General features: G+C 30.3%; 1 protein-coding gene across 1 annotated transcript; it reads left to right on the forward strand.

Moving 5' to 3' along the window:
- Positions 1-16964: 16964 nt before the first annotated feature.
- On the forward strand, positions 16965-24321 carry LOC129956631 (uncharacterized). Its single transcript, XM_056068565.1, has 5 exons — positions 16965-17338; positions 18123-18582; positions 19066-19214; positions 23635-23829; positions 24316-24321. The coding sequence occupies exons 1-5, from the start codon at positions 17186-17188 to the stop codon at positions 24319-24321; spliced, it is 963 nt and encodes a 320-aa protein (XP_055924540.1). The 5' UTR covers positions 16965-17185.
- The last annotated feature ends 210 nt before the right edge of the window (positions 24322-24531 follow it).

The raw sequence follows: 24531 nt of genomic DNA on the forward strand, positions 1-24531 counted from the left end.
ACTTTCTTGTAAAGAATATTCATATAAGAAATATAACCCTGAGTTATTCTCACTTATGCATTGCTTTATTATATGGGATTTTAATCGGTCTTTCAATCACATATAGTATTAACGTAAAATGAAATAACTTAAATGAATTATTAAAATAAAGTACCAATATTGGGCAAAATAATAAAATTATATTTTAAAAATGATAATAATTCAAATTAATAAATATTTATTATTTGGCGAAAAATTAGCCATATGAAGTTTGACCTAGTGATCTGCATTTCTACTAACTTTCTACTTTAAAGTAACCCAGTTCCTATGATAATGACTGTGATGATTCACCATGCATAGAATATACACTACAGCAAAGTTAGGTTGGAACAGAGTACATAATCAGAAGAATGTGCAAGTGTTTTAGTTCCAGTGCCAATATATTGAAATTAAAAAATAGCAGTATGCTTTGTGAAGTAGTGTAGGATTTGGAATCTGGGTTTAGAATAACATAGCCACAGTTTAGAATTAATCTGGCTGTGAAATTAACACTGTTACTGGATTATCCCATTTCAAGACTTGAACAATGTTCAAACTCAGTGCAAAAATGCAATATTTTTAAAAACCTGCAACATTTATAATTTTATACATCTTTCCTTATAAAAAATTTCATCAGGATAATCTTGCATAAAATTATTTACATACTTTTTTCCCGAGGAAATGATCTATTAAAAAGAATTCAATAATTAATAATTAGAAAGAATATAATTTAAAAAATGATATTCATTAAATTCAATGTTTTTCTATAAAAGCAACAAGAAGCACAATTGAAACTCAACCAAAGAGAGAAAAGCAGATAAAAAAAAACAAAGAAAACAAAGGCTGACTTTGATTGGGAGTTGAGAAAAATTCAACTGCCTGCATTTGAAGCTGGGTCTAGTTGAATTGTAGCTCAGATGCCTATAAATTCAAAGGGAGAAAAGTTAACTTTGCAGTTAAATTCAGTCGATTAGTTGAGCACATTCAATTTTCATGAGACCTGCATTGCGTTTCGCTTGCTTATTTTATTTCCTCTTCCCTTTCTAATTTATTATCACTAATGAGTGATCAAATAAACAGAAAGCATCGAACTCTTAGAGAAGAAGGCAAAAAATTAAGGAAAAAAATCAAAAATGCAAATTTAAAAAATAGTTTCAAGGATACTACAGCTCTGGAGCACAAATGGACAAGCTGCTGCTACAATGTAACAGTAATAACAAAATATTTACCAAACTAGAGTATTCCCCAAACTCAAAATAAATTATGCTTATTTTAGAGACCTGGTATTTATACAAACATATTACTCAGCCTTTCCTTTAAAAACTGGCAATATTTTTAAAGCAGCATACAAAACAGCAGACAATAGATGTTTTTTTTTATATTCCACAATTTATAGTTTATTACACAAATTAAATAAATTCCAAGTCAGTAAAGCAATATATATGACTTTTTTTTTATTTTGGAAAGACTTATTAACCATTTGAAATCAGAAAACTAATTTGATGCAAAATATTCACCTGATATATAGGTTTGTTTATTGTTCCGAAAAATATATTTAAAATTGTTTCAAGTGAAATTTTCTCAAAAAGTAATTTTACATCTTTTTCCCATTCTGTAGGTATTTTTAAAAATCAAAATTGAAAAATAAATAAACAAAATGCCAAAACAATGCATCGTCTTGAATGGTGAGTCACCTCTCGGGTGCAAAGGGTTAATATTCAAATAGCAGAAACTGTATTTCACCGTTCCAAGATGAAAATGCCTTATAAATAAAATAGTTATCACTGATTTATTATCTTATTTCACATATAAAATATTTTATTAAGATATAATAAATCGATAAGATCAATCCATCCAAGATCAATTTTGCTGTTAAAAAGTGGTCCTTTTTATGTTATAAAAATCAAAACATTTTCTTTTACATCAAAATCATTGATCATAAATACTATGATAGTTAAGGAAATTTTAGTAAAAATTCCGTGACAATTTCTTAGCTATTTTTTTTAATAAAAAAACTATGCTTCCTCTGTGTATATAGAATTCCAAGTTATTAAGATGGCATATATGGGTCATTTTCAAAATTCGGTGCCATTTGTTGTCCATGTGAAACACATTTTTTTTACAAGATGTTACAAAGTTTAAATGATTTTTCTTTTTACCATGCTTTTTAGCAGGCAATTTCCAGTGGAGAAACAATAAAATTAAAATAATTCATCTGATTTTTTATTTATTTTTTTTTCTAATAAAGAAGTTGAGAGGAAACAAAAATTCAGCTGTCCAAATCATAAAACTCAAAATGTTTTTTGCTGCATTACTTTCCAAAAATTAAAATTTTTATTCTGACACATTTTTTTATTGTGAAATATACTTTTAATTATGTTATAAAGAAGGTTTTAATAACGTTTTAAGAAGAATAGATGATTTTTATCAATTAAATACAGCTGTCCAGACATTAAGTCATGTCTGTTACCATACAATATTTTCAACATTTTAAGCAACAAGATTGAAATTTTGAAATGGCAACACTTGTATACCAGTGAAACATGTTCTAAGAAAGAAATGCAAGCAGCCATCTTGAATGTTTGATTGAAGAAGCTGAAGCCTTTTTGTGGTAAGTATTTTTATTGCATGTCATATCTGTTACCTTAATATTTTGTATAAAATATATTTATTTATTAATTTATTCAACTGATTAATTTAGATTTTTAGGTTTTTAATTTTAATTAAAATGTATTTTCATGTTTTTACGGAATTATTTAGTTTCCTTAATTTTTGTACTTTGAAATGTCATATCTGTTACTCTATATAGTAACAGACATGACAATCTTGGTAACAGACTTGACATGTTTCAAGATTTGAAATATGGTTCAATTTTTGGGTTTGTTTTGTTTAAATTTTAGTTGATATTTTAGGAAGAATTTTTTAAGGGTGGGGGGGAAGGGAATAAATGTAAGTTCTTACTTTTTAAAAGCGCATATTTGTTACAGTTTTCATTTTTTCTCTTATCTTCTTTGTTTTTTATTATCACATTGTATTTACTGAATTGATTAATGTTTACAATGTTATCAAATCATTTGCTTTATTAAACACATACTATATTGGTACAATCCATAAATCTGCACAGTTTTGGACTAAGAATTAAAAATAATTCTGAATTATGCAGGTTTCAATTCATTCTTTTGAACCTCTTAAAACATCATCAGAATATTTGTATATCATGAAATAATTATTTTAAAATATAAAAATCAACATATTTAATTAAAATATAAATTTTCCTCTTAAAAAATTAGTAAATGAATAATTCAGATTGTTACTGAAGATTGCTATAAATAATGTATTTAAAATAATTAAATAATAATTATTATTATTTTCTAAGATCATGGTGCTGACACCAGTTGAAAAACAAAAACTCTACAGAGAGCGTCGTCGATTAAATGCTGAAAAAGAAGAGGAAAATAAAAGGAAAGATCATGAAAGGTAATAAAACTTTTTTTTGTAATTAGTCATTGTATATTTTTTTAATTAAGTTTTATTTTAATAGGCTTTTTTTTAAAAACAATTTATAAAAATGTAATAATTTTTATGCTTGTGTATAGTAATGATAATTTTTATAACATTTGTTTATGCTTGTTGCCGGAAACATTTTTATGAAATAGAAAAAACCATTTCCCAAGTGGTTGTTTATTACTTCTTTTTTTTCCCCCAGGGGGAGAAAAAGGCTTCCAATAAAGGAAATATCTGCTCGTGCTCAAAGAGCTCAAAGGAAATACTGGAGAACTGCACAAAGGAAATGTCGTCAAAATAAAGCAAGGAAAATTGCAGCTTCTGAAACCCCGTGCACAATATCTGATGTAAATTCAGGAACTTCTGCCAAGAAATAAGGAAGAAAACGAGTTCTGCGAAATAGATCTAAAGTTGTTAGAGAAAACTTAAAGTTGTGAAATGAAATAAAAAAATTGAAGATTAAGACATATGTATAGAAAAAGATGGAGCAGAGCTAAATTAAAGGTTGAAGAAAATTCTAGTAGTAACAGCCCAAGATCAAAAGCCAAATGTTCTTTAAAGGAAAGTTTTAATGTACAGTTAACTCCCAGTAAAGCTAAGGTTGTTCGGCAGCTTACTTTGTTTAACGCTTTTAGTTCTTGCCTAAAAAACAAATATGCAAAATCGACAAATTACGAAAAAAGATATTTACAAAATTTAATGCTCTATTCATCACTAAAAAAGTACAGACTATTAAGAGCAGGCCAGAATAGTTATTTTGGTTCCAGAATTAATCAAAAACGAAAATCAGACAAAGAAAGCATCAAAATTAAGAGACAGTTACCAAATTCTTTTTGAGAGATAATGTAAGTAAGGCAACAGCAGGAAAAAAGGTAACAATTACACATAAGAAGATTAAAATGCAAAAACAATATCTTTTAGATAGTATGAAAAATCTACACAAAAATTTGTAAAGGAGAATAATTTTGTAAAAATTTCTTACACTACATTTACGAGATTTAGACCATTTTATGAGATAGCTCCTTCAATTGATGGACGAAATACATGCTTGTGCATAATCCATGAAAACGCATCCCTAAAAGCTCAAGCACTACATCGATTGAAAATTATCTATACTGCAGATCTCAGTGAGCTGGTCAAAAATTTACCGTGCAATGAAAATAGCAAATCATGCATGTATAACATTTGTGAGATATGTAAAGGGAAAGAGGTAGAGACAAACACCCATGATTTAGTTGAGAAGGTAAAATGGCAGATTTGGTCTCAGAAAATTGAAAAGAAAGAAAAAAATATTGATGGGGATAAAAAAACAAATAGTTATTCGAATAACATCAAAAGAAACAATGGAGACTACTATTTTAGAATTAACAACAAAATCTAACTCTCATATGTGGAGATTAAAAAAACATGTCTAATATAAGGCAACAATATATTGCTTACAGAGACTGTAAAGAAAATTTACAACAGAACGAAGCCATGCTTCACATTGATTTTTCTGAAAATTACGTGTGCAAACATGCTACAGAAGTGCAGGCATTTCATTTCGGAGGATCGGGAAAGCAGGCAACTCTGCATACTGGCGTTTTATATCTAAGAAACCAGCATGAACCAATTTCGTTCTGCACAATTTCTGAATGTTACGACCATGGTCCTGCAGCAATTTGGGCTCACCTTCAGCCAATATTCAACGAGCTTAAGAGAATTTCCCCCAAAGTTGAAATTATCCACTTTTTTTCTGATGGCCCTACCACACAATATCGGCAGAAGAAAAATTTCTTCCTTTTGAATGAGCATATAGCAAATAATGGTTATAAGTATGGATCATGGTCTTTTTTTGAGGCTGGTCACGGCAAGGGTGCTGCTGATGGAATAGGGGGAGCCATTAAGAGAGCTGCTGACAAAATAGTTGCACAGGGGACAGATATACCCAATGCAAAAACTCTGTTTAATGTTTTAATAAATAAAACAAACATTCAGCTTCATTATATCTGTTCGTACTTTTAAAATTGGAGGGTAAACGATCGATAAAATATTTCGTTTCAGAAATAATCGACATCCAGGACAACAATTTTACAGTTAAGTATTTAAAAAAAAGTCAGGAATCATTCAAAGTTCTTTCGAGAGGATGATAAAGAATATAATATTGAAGCAGAGGATATTGTAATGAAACTTCCAAATCCAAATCTAACTGGATGCTCTTTTCGCCAATTACAATATTTGATGTGGATCTCTCCAAATATGATGTTGAATAAATAGCATTGTAACTCAAGAAAATACTAAAAAATAAAATGTGTATACATGTTCCAATTCTGTATCTGGGAATTTCAAATAATATATACATATTTTTTTTTTAATTTTATAGTAAAAAGTTATGTACTAAAAGAGAAAATATTTTAGCTTAATTCTACCTTTCAAGCTTTACATCAAAATTTGGCTCCTGAATTTATGTCATGCCTGTTACCATTTCAAAATTTTCCTTAAAAAGTTTAAATTGACATAATATTGCTACAATTACAGTTACATATTAATTGATTCTGCCTAGTATATATAAGAATGACAGACATTTTGCATTAATTGTTTTTTATAGTGTTTTTTATTAAAAAAATCCTTATAAGAATTCTATGTTAGTAACAGACATGACAAACGAAAGTATAAAAATACCATAAGAAATATTTTTTTTATTCGAAAGTCTTTATTATGTAGGTAAAATGACTCTATACTTATATTAAATATAGCTTTACATTATTGTACACTGAACTTAAATGCAAAAATTTCAAGAAAAATGTCCGGTAACAGACATGCCAATTTTCATCATATCTGACCAAAAAAACCTCAATTAAAAATATATAAAAGAAAAAAATGTATCAAAAATATTAAAGTAATACACAGAAATAATGTCTGTTTAATAATATTAAAAAAATTCACTAATTAAATTTTTTTTTATTTTTGTCTTTTCAATTTCCAAATGGCACCGAATTTTGAAAATGACCCATATAGACTGCTAAACAATATGTATAATAAAATAAGCAAGCAAAATCCACAATGTTGAGTAAAGTTCAAAATATCCCAGCCCTTTTATCTTCATCGTTATTATTTGATGTGCAATGTTTAGTAAAGTTTAAAATATCCCAGCCCTTTTATCTTCATTGTTATTATTTGATGTGCAAATACCAAATGATAACTTGATGTCAAACAATTTTAGAGGGGTTTTTTCCCCCCTTCTTAAATAGCATTTATCAGTATGTGAATAAAGTCACGGAAGATTTAATATTATTCATAAGATCATGCTTTATTTATATTATTTTAAACTAAATGGTTCTTTTTTTAAGTTCTTACTGATTTATTACTATCATCTTTAGCAGACCAATTGGAGTTACTATTAATATTTTGTAAACAATTATTATTATTATTTTACTTTGTATCTGACATTGCATTTTTCGATTAGCGCATTATTATTTATTTCAGTTGGTTAGTTTGTGTAGTAGTTTGGTACAAGAACCAAATTTGGCAATGCAATATACAGAATCATGCAAAAAAACTTATGGTGACCAAGCATAAAAGAAATTAAAATTCTAAAAATATTATGAAATTAAATAAGTGAAATTTACAAATCAAGCACAATTTTTTTTTAAAAAATGATAACACATTTTACCATTTTTCTGGAAACTCAAAGAATCTGAAATTCAAATCGTAAAATGTATAAAATATGTATAATCACATATTAATATTCAAAATATGTATGAAAACTAGGAATGATAGGCAAAGAATATAATATCTATAGACGGTAAATCATGTAAATAAAAAGTCAAAACACTATAAAAGTAAAGAGATTACAATTTTAAAAAGAAATGCATATCCTTTCTTTGGGTCCAAATAAAAAAAAAAGTTGCAGATAAAGTTAAAGATACAAAAAGCAGGATAGATATAAGATTACCACAAGTATTTATATTTTTTAGACATAATATATTTTTTTCTCTTTCCTTCTTAGACTTGATTAAGGGAGAAAAAATAATTTCAATCTATCTTCCAAGTCCACAGACAAACTGTTTTCCAAAGTTCTTCCTCTGAGGCAGAGGAAGAACTCATCTCGACATTGGCACAAATACCGAGATTGTTAAACTTTCAGTTTTCCCTGAAATGAAAAGAGGCATAGATTATGGTGCAACGCCAATACATGGTGTTTAAGTAAGTATCTGTTGCAGTTTTCACTTAACTTTCAACATTGAAATATTTTGGATTATAACAGGAGCTAGAACTAATTGGTGAGATGATACTGAATTTCAAAAACGTTTTTCAACGTTAGTAACATTATTAGTTTTCACAGAAGTCTTTAAGATTTTTCTAATTTATTACTGGTTGATAACTAGTTAAATCAGGAGAAATGGAAGCTGTTTTATAAGATAATGAAGTGCATACAGAGGAAGAATTCTATAATTTAACTGGAATTAACTCCATTGTAGAGTTTGAAAGTTTTACATTAGCACTTAAAAGAAAAATTAGAAAAATGGATATTGTTTTGGATGAATTCTTAGCAAATGTTGCATAACTATTTCCAATGTCAGGTTCTTAAATTTTATGTGTTTCAGAACTTTCATATAGGAAATATTATTCTTAATTTTTGTGGATATAATTTATCTCTCCTGCTGCTTCTAGGGAAAAGTTGCAGGAGAATGAATAAGTTCACATTTGTAATTAAAAGACTTTTTAGCAATTCAGACAGAGCTGATATGGCTAACTTGAAAAAATGGGCATATCAGTGCCCTGCAACAAAAAGATTTGGAATGCCCAAAACAATGGAATTGGAAGCATTTAAAAGGATTCAACATGTATACTGTAATAGCAAGGAGTATATATCCAGCTTTGATGTATCAAGTATTTTAGTGCAATATACGGTTATCAGTGTTTTGTTTGATGTGGTGTTTTTTGTTTGTTTTTTTTGGCACAAAAGCCAAGGTGCTGACTACACTGTGCCAACCAGTGAATTAAAATAAAAGCAATATGAGAGAGTATAAAATTTTACTAAGAAAAGTTATAAACGATGGGATGTTTTTTTAAAGAAAATAAACATTTTAAATGAGGGAATAAAGCTTTATAGATTTTAAAAAATCAAAAAGATTAACATGAGGGATTTTCCAAGTAAAGTTGATAAAGAAATTGAAGAAGTCATATTTATGGGAGCAGTCACCAATTTGGTGGCCTTGTCCTTTCTCATTGCCTAAAAATCCCACAAGCATTGGTACCCAACAAAGTAAATAAGTAAACCCATGAGAATTCAAGTTATTAAAAATATCTAAAACAAAGTCAAAGGATGAGTATGAAGATTGGGATTAAATGATTTTAGTGACACTTAAGAAGTCAGTATAGGTACATTTTTTTTGTAAGTCACGAGAAATTTTCTCTAATGCATATAAAATAGCAATCACCTCTATTATAAAATCTGAACAAGAAGAATGAAGCCTGTAAAAAAAAACTTTTCAAAGGAAAATAACAGCAAAAGATGCACAGCCAGCAGATTTAATCCATCTGTGTACATTGGCTTAAAATCTTGATAATAATGCCTGTGATCAAGAAATTTTTGTTGATAAATAATATCTGCTGTGTACGATTTGGTAAATTTTAAAAGTATGCAGTAAATTTAAGCCTGCGAGGATAGTTTGAATTTTCGTAACAAATACGGGTATAAATGATTTCCTGGCATCTTGTTGCCGAACTAAAAATGGATATTCAATTCTCAAATAATAATTCAGAGACACCATCTTCCTTCTTAATCCAAGAGCAGGCTCATAGCAGTCAACATACAGGCTCTTAACAGTTGATGTTCTAAAAGCTCCTGAACAGAGTCGAAGAGCTGCGTGATAAATTGTATCCAGCATTAACCTTTTTTTTTTTTTTTTTTTTTTTGCAGATCCGTAAATTTCACAACCATAATTTAGTTTAGAGAGTACTGCGGCTTTATATATTTTAAGCATTGAAATTCTGTCTGTTCCCCAGTCTGTAGTTGATAGAACTTTTAAGATATTTAGTGATTTTTCACACTTTTCCGCAGTTTTTCCACATGAGATAGAAAGTTCAGTTTTCTGTTGAATGTAATGCCCAAAAATCGAATTTCATCCACAAACAGTATTTTCACACCATTGAAATTTAGTTCGGGATCAGGATGGAGATTGTGTTTTTGGCAGAAATGGCACCAGCTGTTTTCGACGTAGAGAAATTAAAGCCATTAGTGTAGGGGATAGTTTTGACTATTCGATGCATAAGCTAGAGTCGAACCTATGCAATTTGCAATATCCATTAATGATGACATTATGTTCCGTCTATCATCAATTAAAATAAAAACGGTACTGGGTTGAGAAACACTCGATGCTTATAACTTTTCTCCACAGCTGATGGCTAAATATTGTAGAGCTTCTGCTAGACACAAATTTTTGGCCTGAAGTTCTTTGACTCAACTTTGTATCCTTCTGGATACAGCTTTAGCTTTTTTTAAAACTGATAAAATTTTCCAAAGAAGAGTAACGTCAAAAGATATTCCAGGCCCTTTCAGCCCCCCCCCCTCTCTCTTATATGCCAGTTGGCAATTTGCATCCCACCAAGGCTTGCTTTGTCTCCACTGAATGCCAGATGTCTTTGGAATGGAATTATCTGCTTATTCAATTAATGTACGAATTACATGATTTAATGCTTCCTTGATAATAGGAGATTATTTCAGAATCGATGTTAGTTAGAGAAGTGAATTTTTAACAATTTGCTGCATTTAAAACATATTTAGACGGGTGGAAAGAACTGGTTGGATTAGACCTTCAATCCAATAAAATTAGTAGAAAATGGTTGATATTGCACAGGTTATTGTCTACAGTTAAACTGTAAAATGGTAACAGAGATGGAGAACAAATGACGAGATCACCTGAATGAAATGTTCGTGTTGGCAAGTGAAAATGCATTTTTTCATCAGTTTAAAAGGCATAAATTGTTGTCCGAGAGAAGTTGTTCAATTTGTAGATCACCCAAATTAAAATCAGGACATCCCCAAAAAGATATGGCCTTCCATCTCCCTTTATCAAAACGATAAAGGGAGATGGAACTTGACAAATTAAATTATTCAGGTCTGCTTGCTTGAGGCCCATTCCATGGATTTTGAAACCAAGGGGCAAATTTTTTTTTAATCTATTATCATGGTTATAACACATAATTTTAATGAAAAATATCTGATTTTGCTTGTTGTTGACTTGATTTTTGTGTAAAAATATTAGATCTCATCAAAAATTGCATTTTTTAAAACCTTGGCTGAGAATTTGTAAATGGCCTGTTTCATTATTATATTTTTTAAAGGTTTCTATAATTATTTCACCTTTCATAAGGTGCCTATAGAATTTTAATTTTCAATTGTTAATATGTTTTTAGTAATACTATATCAAAAAATTACAAATTAATGTCTATTTTGGCTTTGTTTTAACAATCAAAGCTAATGAAGATTGTGGAGTGTCACATACATGACCATTAAAACTTTTTTTTTATTTTTTGCATCATTAAATTAATAGAAAGTTCTAAATTTTTATTTTCTAAATATAATCATACTATTTGATGAAACTGCATTTAAAAATTTAAAAAATATTATAATTAATTTATAATTTTCAATGGTCAGGTATGTGACTTCAAGCAGTTATGTATGTGACATTGAATTATAAAATCCAAAGCAGTTATTTTAAATTCATCTCACCAGATGGCAGTACATTCCTTTACTTCTCCAGCTATAACCTAATGTTTGTTTTTAAGCAAAGGTTCACAGCACACTGTGTTTGAAGTATGCTGCAAGTCAGATTTTGCTATCTTTAAGCATCTTAGTCTTATTTTGCTATTTTAAGCTTAAAATATGGATGATGAACAAAGAATAAAAAATGCTACTAAACAAAAGAGATATTATGAGAAAAAAAGAAATGATCCTGATTTTAAAGAGAAAGAAAAGCTAAGGCAGAAAAAAATAAGAGATTTAAAAGCAGCAACTATGACAAAAAAGGAGAAAAAGAAACAAAAGCAAGCAGCTAGAGAAAGGCAGAGGAAATGCAGAGCAGCCAAAAAGATAAGTAATTCTACAAAAATTTCAAGTTTGAATTCTTCTATTGCGACTACCCCAGAATGTTCTCCTTATACAGTTCCCCAGACACTTGGCAAAGCAGTTAAAAAAACTTTGAAAGCCTTACCAACCTCACCTCGAAAACGAATGGCTGTAGTCAGCAATTTAGTGGAAAAGGTAGGTTTAAAACTGCAAAAGGAAAGAGAGTCCAATATCAGTGATAATAATCAAAACAAAGAACTTGTGGCAGACTTCTTGTGCCGAGCAGACATAGTCTACACTGCTCCAGGAATGCATGATGAAATGATAATTTGGGAAAATGGCATTAAAAAACGTGTTCGTAAACATTTTCTTACAATGTATATGAAAGAAGCACATGCTTTGTTTAAGGAAGAAAATCCAAGCATTAATATTGGATATTCAAAATTTTGCAGTTTAAGACCTAAAAATGTTCTTCTTCTTAAAGACACACCTAGTGATCAGTGTAAATGCAAGAGTCATGAGAATTTCATTCTTTTGTTAAAAGGATTAAATATTGATTATAACAATGATTTTTGGAAAGAAGTGCTGTGCAATTCAGACTTGGAATCAAAGTGTTGGGAAACAAAATGTGATAAATGTAATGCTGGAAAATTGCTTTTAGATTTTATTGGCAAAAAAGGATTAAATAATGCTTCTAATGTACAATGGCACCAATGGGTTAAGTCAGAAAATAAGCGCTTCTATAAAGAAACCAATGAAGGTTGCATAGCTGAATTAACTGATAATGTTTTAGAAAATTTTCAAAGTTTTAAGCAGCATGTAAAAATTAAACGAATCCAAGCTGCTGCCTTTCAATCTGATATAAAGCAAAGCAATACTGTTGTATTGCAAGTAGATTTTGCTATGAGTTATTCATGTGAGTGGCAAAGTGAAATACAGTCTGCACTATGGAGCCGGGAAAACGTAACTTTGTTTACAGCTGCATTATTTGAAAAGAATCATAAAACACAGAGTTATCTTATTGTAAGTGATACTAAAGATAAATCTAAGCTATCTGTGTCTGCTTTCATTTTGAAGCTTTTGGAAATTATTAAATTTCAGGCAAATAAACCAAAATTAATAATTTGGAGCGATGGACCATCCAGCGAGTTTAAAAACAAATTTATTTGTTACTTCCTCTTTATTTTATTCAAAACACAAAAGCATTTTTCTAGTTTCGAATGGAAATATTCAGCAACTTCCCATGGAAAGGGAGTTGTTGATGGGATAGGAGGTACTGCAAAGTCCCAAGTCTATGTGGAAGTAAAGGCAAGAAGAGCTATAGTACAGAATGCAGTTGATTTTGCTACAGTTGCTGCAAAAGTAGTACAAAATATCACTGTCATTCCTATGCTGCAAAAGGATATAGATAAAACTCAAATTGATTGGAATTTAGCTAAGGATGTTCCAGGAATTAAAAAAGCCCACATAATTAAATGTTTGGATGAACACATTTGTTTATTTACAAGTCAGCAAAATTTGGATATAACTGTGCAAGAGCTATGCTTTTGTAAAAATACAGAACAGTGTTTGAAAAGAACTCCATTACTTGCACAAAATCACACTTCTGCATATATTTCACTTGGCAAGTTTTTACTTGTAAAAGTGTTTGGAAAAAAGTCCTGGAAGCCTTATGTAGCACAGGTGTCTGCATTAGATAACACCGAAATCAATGTTATTTTCCTAAAGCAGGTATCCGTATGCAACTTCATTTATCAAGAGAATGATATAGGAGTTATTCAGCGGGATGACATAATTAGAGTATTGCCAACACCTATAATTAACGGTCGCAATACTGTAATATTTCAAAATGCAGTTATGTGAAATTGAACGATGTCACATACATGACTACTTGTCACATACATGACCTGTAAAGTTACATTTTTTTTTTAATTGAAAAATTAAAGAAATATTTAATGCATTTATTAGTTTGTCTTCATTAAACCTTTTTCTTATGGGAAACTTTTTTTAAGCACGTTTCATGCATATAATTCACTGATTTTTTTAAAGAAAGTTGGTGTTATCAAATCACAGTTCCAATTTTTGTCACATACGTGACTATCTAAAAAAAATTTTAAAAGGTCTCTCAAAATTTAAATACAAATATATTTTTCATTACCATTTATTAAAACTCTTTTTTAATTGTCTAACAAAATTAAATTTTTGACTTTCACTACATTTGTACATAAATTTATCAGATATTTATGCATATCTTTTAGTCCGATTGTCACATACATTACCGTGGAATGGGCCTTGATCTGTTCATTACGAAGTAAATATAGACTGCAAATGGTGAATCACAGTCTTTAATGTTCAAAAAATGGCCATCCTCTCGAGTTCTTGTAGCGGCCATGCCCACTGTCAAATGCTCAGATATCACCCCAGTACAGTTCCAGCTTGGTAATCAATGGATCAGCTTTAATCCAAAATTTCACATTACTAATCCACCACAAAAATTACACCCTATTTCTCAGAAAACACTAGACCTTACTCCTATAGTTGGGTTTGAGGAAGGAGGAATTTATTCGCCTGACGCTATAACTCAATTTTACAATTCATTGGCAGAAGGGACGGAGAGAGAAGCCCAGATTACACACTTAGTTGATAAGTTTCCTGTCCAGCCAGATGGAAGTATTCATATCACCAACGCCCTCTCAGAACTAAGCTGGTCAGACATGATGAGAAGACAAGCATCATATCTCTGGGGATGTTTGATTGGTATTGGTGAATGGTTAAGTGGTTTCCTTGCAGTCTATGTAATTTACTCTGTTTTAAAGTATGTCCTTAATTTTATCGTTAGAAGTTTTGCATTGTATCAATTATTTGGCTGCACATGGGGGTTGATAGGAGGATTATGCTCTTGGAGTTATAAGATCTTGAAGATGAAAGCTGTTAAAACCCCTTCTCCGCTCAAAGTTCCAAAACAGAGCTCCATGGAAATGACCAACCTAGATGAGCAAGAAGAAGAAAATCTGTATATCCATCAGTGTATTTGATTGATCTTCTGGACAGATGAGATAACAGTGTCGTCAATAACATATTGTCGATGGAACTGTAATAAGGTCAAATGGCAGATCAATCATGTTACATGACCATTTTTTATTAACCCCAATTATATTGAATGTTAGTGTTTTCCATTGTAGGTGTAGTAATAAATTTAAATTGTAGTTTTATTGTCATTTTTATCTGTGTGTTGCAATCTCACCACTCTGCTATGACTGTTTAATAGTAGAGCTTGGTGATCATGTTATCTAGTATAGTTTTTGTAGTTGATGTTGATAATCTACTGTATTTTGCATAACGTTGTAAAAGATATATATATATATATACTTGTTATCATTATTCTCATACTGTTACTAACTATCCTTATGTCCATTGTAATAGTACACATATTTTGCTAATCATAACCTATCAATCAAACTTTCCAGTAATGTTAGAATGATGCTTACATGAATGTTCTTAACTTATTACTAATGCTTTCCTAATAAACACATGACTCACCCAACTAAATACATTACTGTATTAAAAGTGAACTATTGTTTGCTAGTTAGATTATATAGCATTGTCTAGGTTTACTACTGTTAGGGTGAGATTCACGCAAAAGATCATGGATGTTGATGTTCCAGTTCGACCAGTTCTCAGTAAGAGATCATTTGGTCGCGCATTTAACTCAGCCAATTTGAAAGAGATATCGGAACCTAAAGTTAAACCAAAAGTGTTTTTCTCATGCTGTGATGCCTTATATGGCAAGTTAGAAAGAAATGATAAAAGATTATTTGCACTAATTGATGAATCGTACACGTTAATTCAAGATTATGCCAGAAAACTATCCTTTAAGCCTGTTGGATCAGATCAGGATTCTTTAACGATGATTGAATTATTTGGTATCGCCTATCCGGAATCCTGGAATCTAACCGAAGATGAAGCAAAAGAAGCCTGCTTTTACCTGTTAAAACAGAGGCTATCAGAAGCTTTAAAAGATTTTAACAACTTTGATGCAATCTCTAGTGACACATGGAAAAAGATCAACACTGTCTTAGATGAGCAATATGCTCCAATCATGAAACAATCCAGATTTATGAGTCTTCTTGCTTCTACATTATACTCACTCTGTCGACAGGGAGCTTTCACCCAATCTACCGCGGATGCCTTAACCAAAGAACTCTCCGAAGCACATGGATTCTCATTTTATCTGAGCAACACCGAAATCACTGCTTACTGGGCAGCTCTGGGAAAAACATACAGTAGACAGAGCATTAAGCTCGTTATGGATTATCTGGAAGGTCAATTGAAGGGAAGCATCCGCTTATCTAACCTAGTACAGTTTTCAAAACAACGTGGTCTTAACATCTATTATCAAGTTCGTAACGCACTAGCTACTTTCCCTACTTTTGATTGGCCTTTAGTCTTTTCGAGTGCTAGGGTGGATTTTGAAAATTACGTTAAAGCCCGAAGACTCGTTAAAGATAGAGATTACTTTGGATACAATGCTAACATTGGAGTTGCTGCAGCTGCATTCTATCCAACCTTGGGTTATGTTAGCCTCAAATTAAATGAGATTTGTGGAGGCCGAGAGAAGGAGGATGGATGTTGGAAAGTTCTATGATGTTAACGTACTAAATTTTGTAATAGTGTTCTTATATGTTATGTTTCGTCCTACTTCAATTAAATGTTATCAAAAAATTTAAATATGGTGTCATGCCAATTATTTTCGTTTACATTTATTTACTAAAAGGGCAGTCTTTGCCTTATTAATTTTTCTGATGAGAAATAGGAATTAATATGGTTTGGACATAAATCATTCCCCAATTTTCCAGCAATTTCATCAATTGAAACATTCAGTAATTTACAGTAAGTCCTTTACTTGAATTTAATTTTAGGTGAGAAGTAATAAAAATAGAATTCGTGGACAAAGATTTAGGGTTTACAAACATGTGTGGCTGGTTTAGGATACATCTTCAAACAGGAGGTCATCCGATTAAAAAAAAAATTTCCATAGATTTAAACTTTGCCAATACTTCCCGAAAAGAACTTTGCAACAAGAAAAAGGAGCTTGCCATGAAGTGTTACATTTGAATTGAAATATTTGTGAATTATAAAAACATTGAAAAATGAGCATAATGCAGCTCAGACCATTAACATGAAATATGTCAAAAAGCAAAAATTTGTTGATGAAATGCTTCACTTGAAACATAATAAATCACTAAAGCCCAATAGTAAACTACTAGCATTGCAAACTAATTTGGATAATAATGGAATTCTGAGAATGGGTGCCCTATAACGATATGCTAGATTGCATAAAAAGGTCCAATATCACGACCCCCGTTAGAGAAGGCCGGAAAACCTACGTCACAGAAAGTAATGACGTAGCTCCGAGAGGTTACACGAGTGGGTGCGAATTGGGGGACCGAGGGAGGAATTTCACCCTCTTCAAGTTTACTGATAAGAAACGAACTCTTTTCCACCCACGACATGTTTTAGCCAGTGGCCCTCCTGTGTTTGAGTAGACAGGAAGCGCCATTTCTTACTTGCAAAAAAAATCATTTGGATTACTAAAAATAAGGAATAGAAATGCCTTTGATCTGTTGTGTTCCAAACTGTAATGGGAATTACAGGAATGGCCCAAGAGTAAGTGTTTTTGCCTTTCCTAAAAATGAAGAGCTTAAAAAGAAGTGGTTAAGTGCCATACATCGTGAAGGATTTTATCCGACGCAGCATAGTAGGGTAAGCTTATTTAATTATTTTAAACTAATGCTTAACGTTTCTAAATGAAAAATCATTTATTCTCACATTAGAAATTTAACAGTAATACAGCTCAGTAATATCTATTATTCGTGCTTTTAATCAAGTGCATTATGAAAAGAATTATTTTATAAAATGCTGTAATACAGGTAATAATGTCTGTAATTATTGTCAATAATAATTATAATATTTGCCGTAATTATGTTTACACGTTTTATTTACTATTATATCTATAATTACGTTTATATAGTTAAATTTTATTATATAACATAACGATAAAAGCATGAGAGTAAACAATAATAATTATATATTGTTTTATGTTGTATATTTCTTACTGTATTTAAATTAAACATTAAAGGAAGTCAATAGTTACGAATAATTTCCTTTACTGTAGGTCTGTGAATTACATTTAAAAAAATGATATTGAAAGAGAAACGAGTCTATTTGATTCGAAGTCAGGAAAATTATTAAGTGCCCCTCTTAAATATCCGAGACTAGTGATTGGAGCAATTCCATCTCAGATGCCAAATTGTGCCGCTTGCATGTCATCTTCAACATTTCATAGGGAAAATTATATTTACATTCTTTGTTTACTATTATATCTATAATTACGTTTATATAGTTAAATTTTATTATATAACATAACGATAAAAGCATGAGAGTAAACAATAATAATTATATATTGTTTTATATTGTATATTTCTTACTGTATTTAAATTAAACATTAAAGGAAGTCAATATTTACGAATAATTTCCTTTACTGTAGGTCTGTGAATTACATTTTAAAAAAAATGATATTGAAAGAGAAACGAGTCTATTCGATTCGAAGTCAGGAAAATTATTAAGTGCCCCTCTTAAATATCCGAGACTAGTGATTGGAGCAATTCCATCTCAGATGCCAAATTGTGCCGCTTACATGTCATCTTCAACATTTCATAGGGAAAATCCAGAAATAAAAAAGATGAAATTGGAACAACAATATGTAGAGAAAGCTCTCCAGGAAAGCATAATAGAAAAAAAGAAATACGATGAGACAAGAGAATTTAAAAATTTGGAAGAACTAAAACAGCGCATTTCTTTAGTAAATTTGAAAAATTTCTGGAATGTCATTCATAAAGAAAACAAAATTTTATTCGTGAATATTGAAGTAAGTTCTGGTCCTGAAATTGCCTTGTCTGTTGTAATAAATGATGTATTAGAGGTGTCAGCTTTTGTTGGAAAAACAAGCTTGTCAAATATTCCAAACATTTGTTCTTTACCTATAAAAATCAATAATATCAACACTTTAAATGAAATATTAGAGCATCTGCCAGAAATGAAGAGAAATAAATCATTGCTGAATTCTGATATTGTTTCCCAGATTCATAGTTTCATGGATAATTTAAATATAACCCAAGAAAATTTAACCAATGTTGTAGCATTTATTAAAGAGCAATCTGCCTTGATTATTCAAAATGAGCACAGTAAAATTTACTCCACTGAAATGATGATATTCTGCTCATTATTTTATTCAATGGCTCCGCATGCATATAAATTTGTCAGAAAGTCTGGCTATATTTTGTTACCTCATCCTGTAACTTTGAGAAATATATGCATACCTATCAACACTTGCCCTCAGTCAGAGCAGACCGAATTGCATTTCTTAAGGTACATTAAGCAGAAATTACAATTCATAGTATCTGCAGATAAAAATGTGATTCTTCAAATAGATGAGATGCACGTCAAACCCTACTTTGATTACAAAGGGGGAAATATATCAGGTTTCAGTTACAATTCAGAAAATGCCGCCACAAGTGTTGTGACTTTCATGATAAATAGTATTTCATCGTCATATAAAGATGTTGTTCACATTCTTCCTGTAAATAAAATAGCAGCAGACGTTTTACATGCATTCATTAAAAAAATTATTATTGGGTTAGAAAACATTGGTTTTAAAGTGATATGTGTAGTAACAGACAACAATTCAGTCAATCAAAAAGCAATGTCTCAGTTCGCTTCTCCTTCACAGTCATATTCAATTCTTTATCCTCATCCGGTAAATAAAGAACGACCTCTTTTTTTCATGATCGATACTGTCCATTTATTGAAGAATATTCGCAATAACTGGATCAATCAAAAGAATGTTGATAAATGTATGTTTTACCCTAATTTTAAAGAAACAACCTCAGAAAAAAATTCACAACAAGATTGTATTAAAAATTCTCTGGAAACTAATGATAATGTTATTCACTCTAATGGTGAAATAATTCAGAGATCTAGTAGTAAATCTGACAATAAAGTAGATTTTAATACAGCATCCTTCAAAACATTAAAATTATTGTATGAAACTGAAAAGAATAACATCGTAAAATATGCATACAATTTATCTTTAAAAGCATTGGAACCCAATAATTTAGAAAAACAAAATGTCAAATTAGTACTCAAAATTTTCAATAAATTTATACCTGAAAGTCTCATGAATTTGGGAGAGAAATATGAGTTTCCACACTACAAAGAAACAGCAGAATATATAAGAATAATAAATAGGTGGTGGGATATTGTTAATGTAAAAACTCCATTCACAGGAATCCGTGAAAATAATGTATATAAAAAACCACTGACATCATCTGAAACCGACAAAAGATACAAGTTTTTAGATGTATTTTTGAACTGGTTGGAAGACTGGAAAAATATGAAATGTGATACCGGCATGCTAACAAAAGAAACTTATTCTGCTCTTTTCATGACTACATATGCTTTAAAAGAAATAACTAAATATTGTCAGGAAGAATTCGAAATGAAGTACATTCTCCCAGGAAAATTTCAGACCGACAATTTAGAGGCACGCTTTGGTTTATATAGACAAATGGCAGGAGCACAATATCATGTTTCACTCAGACAGGTATTTGAAAGTGAAAACAAACTAAGAATGCATAGTATTTTAAAAATTTGTTTAAAATCAAACAAACATGGAAATCTCGAACTTTTTCAGGAAGCAGTTGGCGAAAATTGGGAAGAATTTGAAAAATCTATTTCTGAAAAATTACCTGTATTTAACATTTTGCTTACAGAAGAAGATTTTAAAAAATCAGAAGATGTTTTACCAGTGTTAGTTTATTTAGGAGGTTACTGTGTCCACACAGTCCTTAAAAAGTTGAAATGCAGCATTTGCAAAAAGTTTTTAACAAATGAAAAAGAACTGGACTGCTCAACTTCTTTAATTCAGAATTTAAGTCGAGGAAAACTTTTATACCCCAAAAAATGCATTGTAAATGTAATATTATATTCTTACATTATAATTCAGAAATTATGTACCATACATGAAGAGGAATTTTTGAAATTTTCCAATCAAAAGTATTTAGCAGCAGAGATAATTTTCAATAGTTTAGTGAATGAGGAACAAATACATGATTATGGTGAATGCATTTCAGGACATAAACCAGAAAATGTCTATAGAATGATAATTTGGTCTGCAGTCAATTCATTACTGAATAATTATTGTAAAAAATTAAATGATAGTTTGAGAAGCTCTTCTAAAACTGGAAAGAAAAGAAAACTAGATAAATTTAGTAAAGTTGTTTCTAACAAAGTAATGATAAAATATATAGTTAAATAAGAAAGCTCTTCTAATGTTTCAAAGATTTATTGGATATTTTTTCGAATAGAATACTGTTTCGTGAAATATTGTTTTTATTGCTTTCTTGGAGTTGACGCGACGGCAAATATTCATAAAACCCTTATTGTATGGAATTGTTTTGAAATTAATCAACAAGAGCATTGCAAATGTATTTTTTATATTATAATTTAAAAATTTATGAACCATATATGAAGAAGAAATTTTGAAATTTCCTAATCAAAAATATTTTGCAACAGATATAATTTTGAATGATGTAGTGAATGAAGAAGAAGTACATGATTATGGCAAAGGCATTTCAGGGCATAAACCGGAAAATGTTTATAGATTGGCAATCTGGTCTGCAGTCAATGCATTAGTGAATAATTACATGATAGTTTGAAAAGCTCTTCTAAAACAGGAAAGGAAAGAAAATTTGATAAATTTAGTAAAGATATTTCTAACAAAGTAATGATAAAATATATAGTTAAATAAGAAAGCTCTTCTAATGTTTCAAAGATTTATTGGATATTTTTTCGAATAGAATACTGTTTCGTGAAATATTGTTTTTATTGCTTTCTTGGAGTTGACGCGACGGCAAATATTCATAAAACCCTTATTGTATGGAATTGTTTTGAAATTAATCAACAAGAGCATTGCAAATGTATTTTTTATATTATAATTTAAAAATTTATGAACCATATATGAAGAAGAAATTTTGAAATTTCCTAATCAAAAATATTTTGCAACAGATATAATTTTGAATGATGTAGTGAATGAAGAAGAAGTACATGATTATGGCAAAGGCATTTCAGGGCATAAACCGGAAAATGTTTATAGATTGGCAATCTGGTCTGCAGTCAATGCATTAGTGAATAATTACATGATAGTTTGAAAAGCTCTTCTAAAACAGGAAAGGAAAGAAAATTTGATAAATTTAGTAAAGATATTTCTAACAAAGTAATGATAAAATATATAGTTAAATAAGAAAGCTCTTCTAATGTTTCAAAGATTTATTGGATATTTTTTCGAATAGAATACTGTTTCGTGAAATATTGTTTTTATTGCTTTCTTGGAGTTGACGCGACGGCAAATATTCATAAAACCCTTATTGTATGGAATTGTTTTGAAATTAATCAACAAGAGCATTGCAAATGTATTTTTTATATTATAATTTAAAAATTTATGAACCATATATGAAGAAGAAATTTTGAAATTTCCTAATCAAAAATATTTTGCAACAGATATAATTTTGAATGATGTAGTGAATGAAGATAATAGTTTTAAATCTAGGGGAGATACACCTACTGGGAAACCTGCCCTGCACTTAATGCAAAAAAGGTAATGCATACCAAGCACCGTACCTCCAGGGTGATGTGGAAAGCGGCTGCATTTTAATTATTAATGACTTCTACAATATATGTGTGTTGAATTGCATGATATGGAAGTATATGAAATGATATTAACAAGTGAAAAGTAATTTCTTTTCACTCTCTAGCGCGCAGAGACTTTAGGGAATGGAGTGGAGTGTACCGTCTCGTTGTGACGTCACGGAAAGCCGCAGAGGCCTTGTCTATCGGGGGTTGTGCCAATATCCTATCATTTTTTTCAAGGATCATGTGGGGACCGAGCAAATAATCTGATATTACCATCATAAATATTTATACACTGGAAATGAACTTGTTCACTCTACAATACAATAAGAATGTTTCCCTGCATTTTTCTGGTTTTTTTAGGACCAATTTTAATTTCCCTGTGTTTTCTGAGTTCTCCCGGTGGTGTGGCAACCCTTTTCATTTATATTTGTGGATGTGTGTTTTTTCATGACCTTTATACCATCAGAAAAAATATAGCAGGAGTAAATGATTTATGTCTCTCACACCAGATGGCACAATTGTTTATTATAGTCCTTTCCTCTTTTTAACTTGCATATAAATAAACTTGTTTCTTTTCCGTCTTATATGGGTCTAATAGTGTGAATTTCTTTCTCTTCTTCTAATGTAGCATAACTTCCATTGAATCAAAGGTCGGAGCCTTTAGAAAAGTTTTCAATCTAAGTATATCCTAATGCTCTCCCAGTTTGCTTAGCACAAATGTATTGTATGATGAAATGGAATGCATCAATAGAGAAACTCTACCTTCTACCTGTGGACCAGTGTAGAAGAAAATCCATAAAATTACAGAGAACACTACTCGCTCCAAAAGTTAATTGAAAATTTGAAACTGTAATTAGTTCAATTTTTTACATATCTCTACACATTTAACACTAGAATGTCCGGCGGTGTTGATTGGACACCGGAGCCTGTTTAGTTTGGTGACTTTTAATCATTTCCCATTGTGATTACATGGAAAAAGTTTTGTGGTTCTAGGTTTGTGGTTTTACAACTAAATATACCTAGAATGTCCACTGGCATCATTTTGTCACCAAGGCCATTTATCATTATAAATAGGTTGTAGTTCAAGAAATGGTAGTTCACTAAGTAAAACAAACTTCCCAAAGTACTATTGCACATTTGTTTGACCTTGAATGCAGTGTTAATTGGTCGGAGCCTTTAGAAAAGTATATCCTAATGAATTGACTATACTAAATGAATTGACTATACTAAAATTGTTGTCTAAGTGTTTCGTTACATAGCATTTCTTATCTGCTCATTAAAAAATTATTTGATTTTCAAACCTTGTGCAGAGCAGACACCCTGTGGCTCTTAGAAAAGGTTTAAACCCTTATGAAATTGCTAATTTGTTGCGAGAACTTTCTGAGAATGAATCAGATGGTGGTAAGCTGTCTTGCTCTAATTTAGATTCTGATGAAGACATAAGATTGCATGAAAGTGACTGCAAAGAATCTGAAGAAAGTGCAGATGAAATTGATAATAGTTCAGTAATAAATACTGAATTTAAAGGAATTACAAATTTGATAAAAAGTAAAAAAAAGTGCAGTCAAGAATGTAATAGAAAGAATTCAATTCAATTCAAGAATGTAATAGAAATGTAACTAAAAAAATGTGTGTCTTTTGCATGAAAATGGTGTGCGAAAAATGTGCAGGAAAAATTGAATATCACTGTATCCACTGCAAATGAGGAATGTACAAAGCATTATGCTTAAAAACAATAAATGGTTTTAAAACTTGCATTCTCAAAAATATTACGATTTTGTTTATTATAGTAATATTTATGAATATTATTGTTTTATTACATTTTACAAGATTAAGTAATTTGTTTTGTTACAGTTTTTTAAGATATAAAGGGTCATAATATAAGATAATTACATGAAATAATATTAAAAAGTCTTAAAACTAAACTCTACTGAACAGTAGTCCTGCAATTATTTAGTTATTGCAATTATTTTATACATTTTATATTGCAGTGTTGAAATGACACCGGCGGATATTTAAGGCTAATCGAAATCCTGGATGTTCCAGTGTTAAAGACAGTTTCTACAGATTCAGTGTGTAAAGCAAAATTTGAAAGATTAGATAATAATAGTTGAAGATTTTGTATAAAATTGTTCAACTAGGCAACACTTGTGTACAAGTGTTCTCCACTATTCTTACTGTCATTGTATATTATAAATAAAATATCA

The sequence above is a fragment of the Argiope bruennichi genome, chromosome 11 (assembly GCF_947563725.1).
Source record: "Argiope bruennichi chromosome 11, qqArgBrue1.1, whole genome shotgun sequence".
In the NCBI taxonomy this organism is placed as follows: Eukaryota; Metazoa; Arthropoda; class Arachnida; order Araneae; family Araneidae; genus Argiope; species Argiope bruennichi.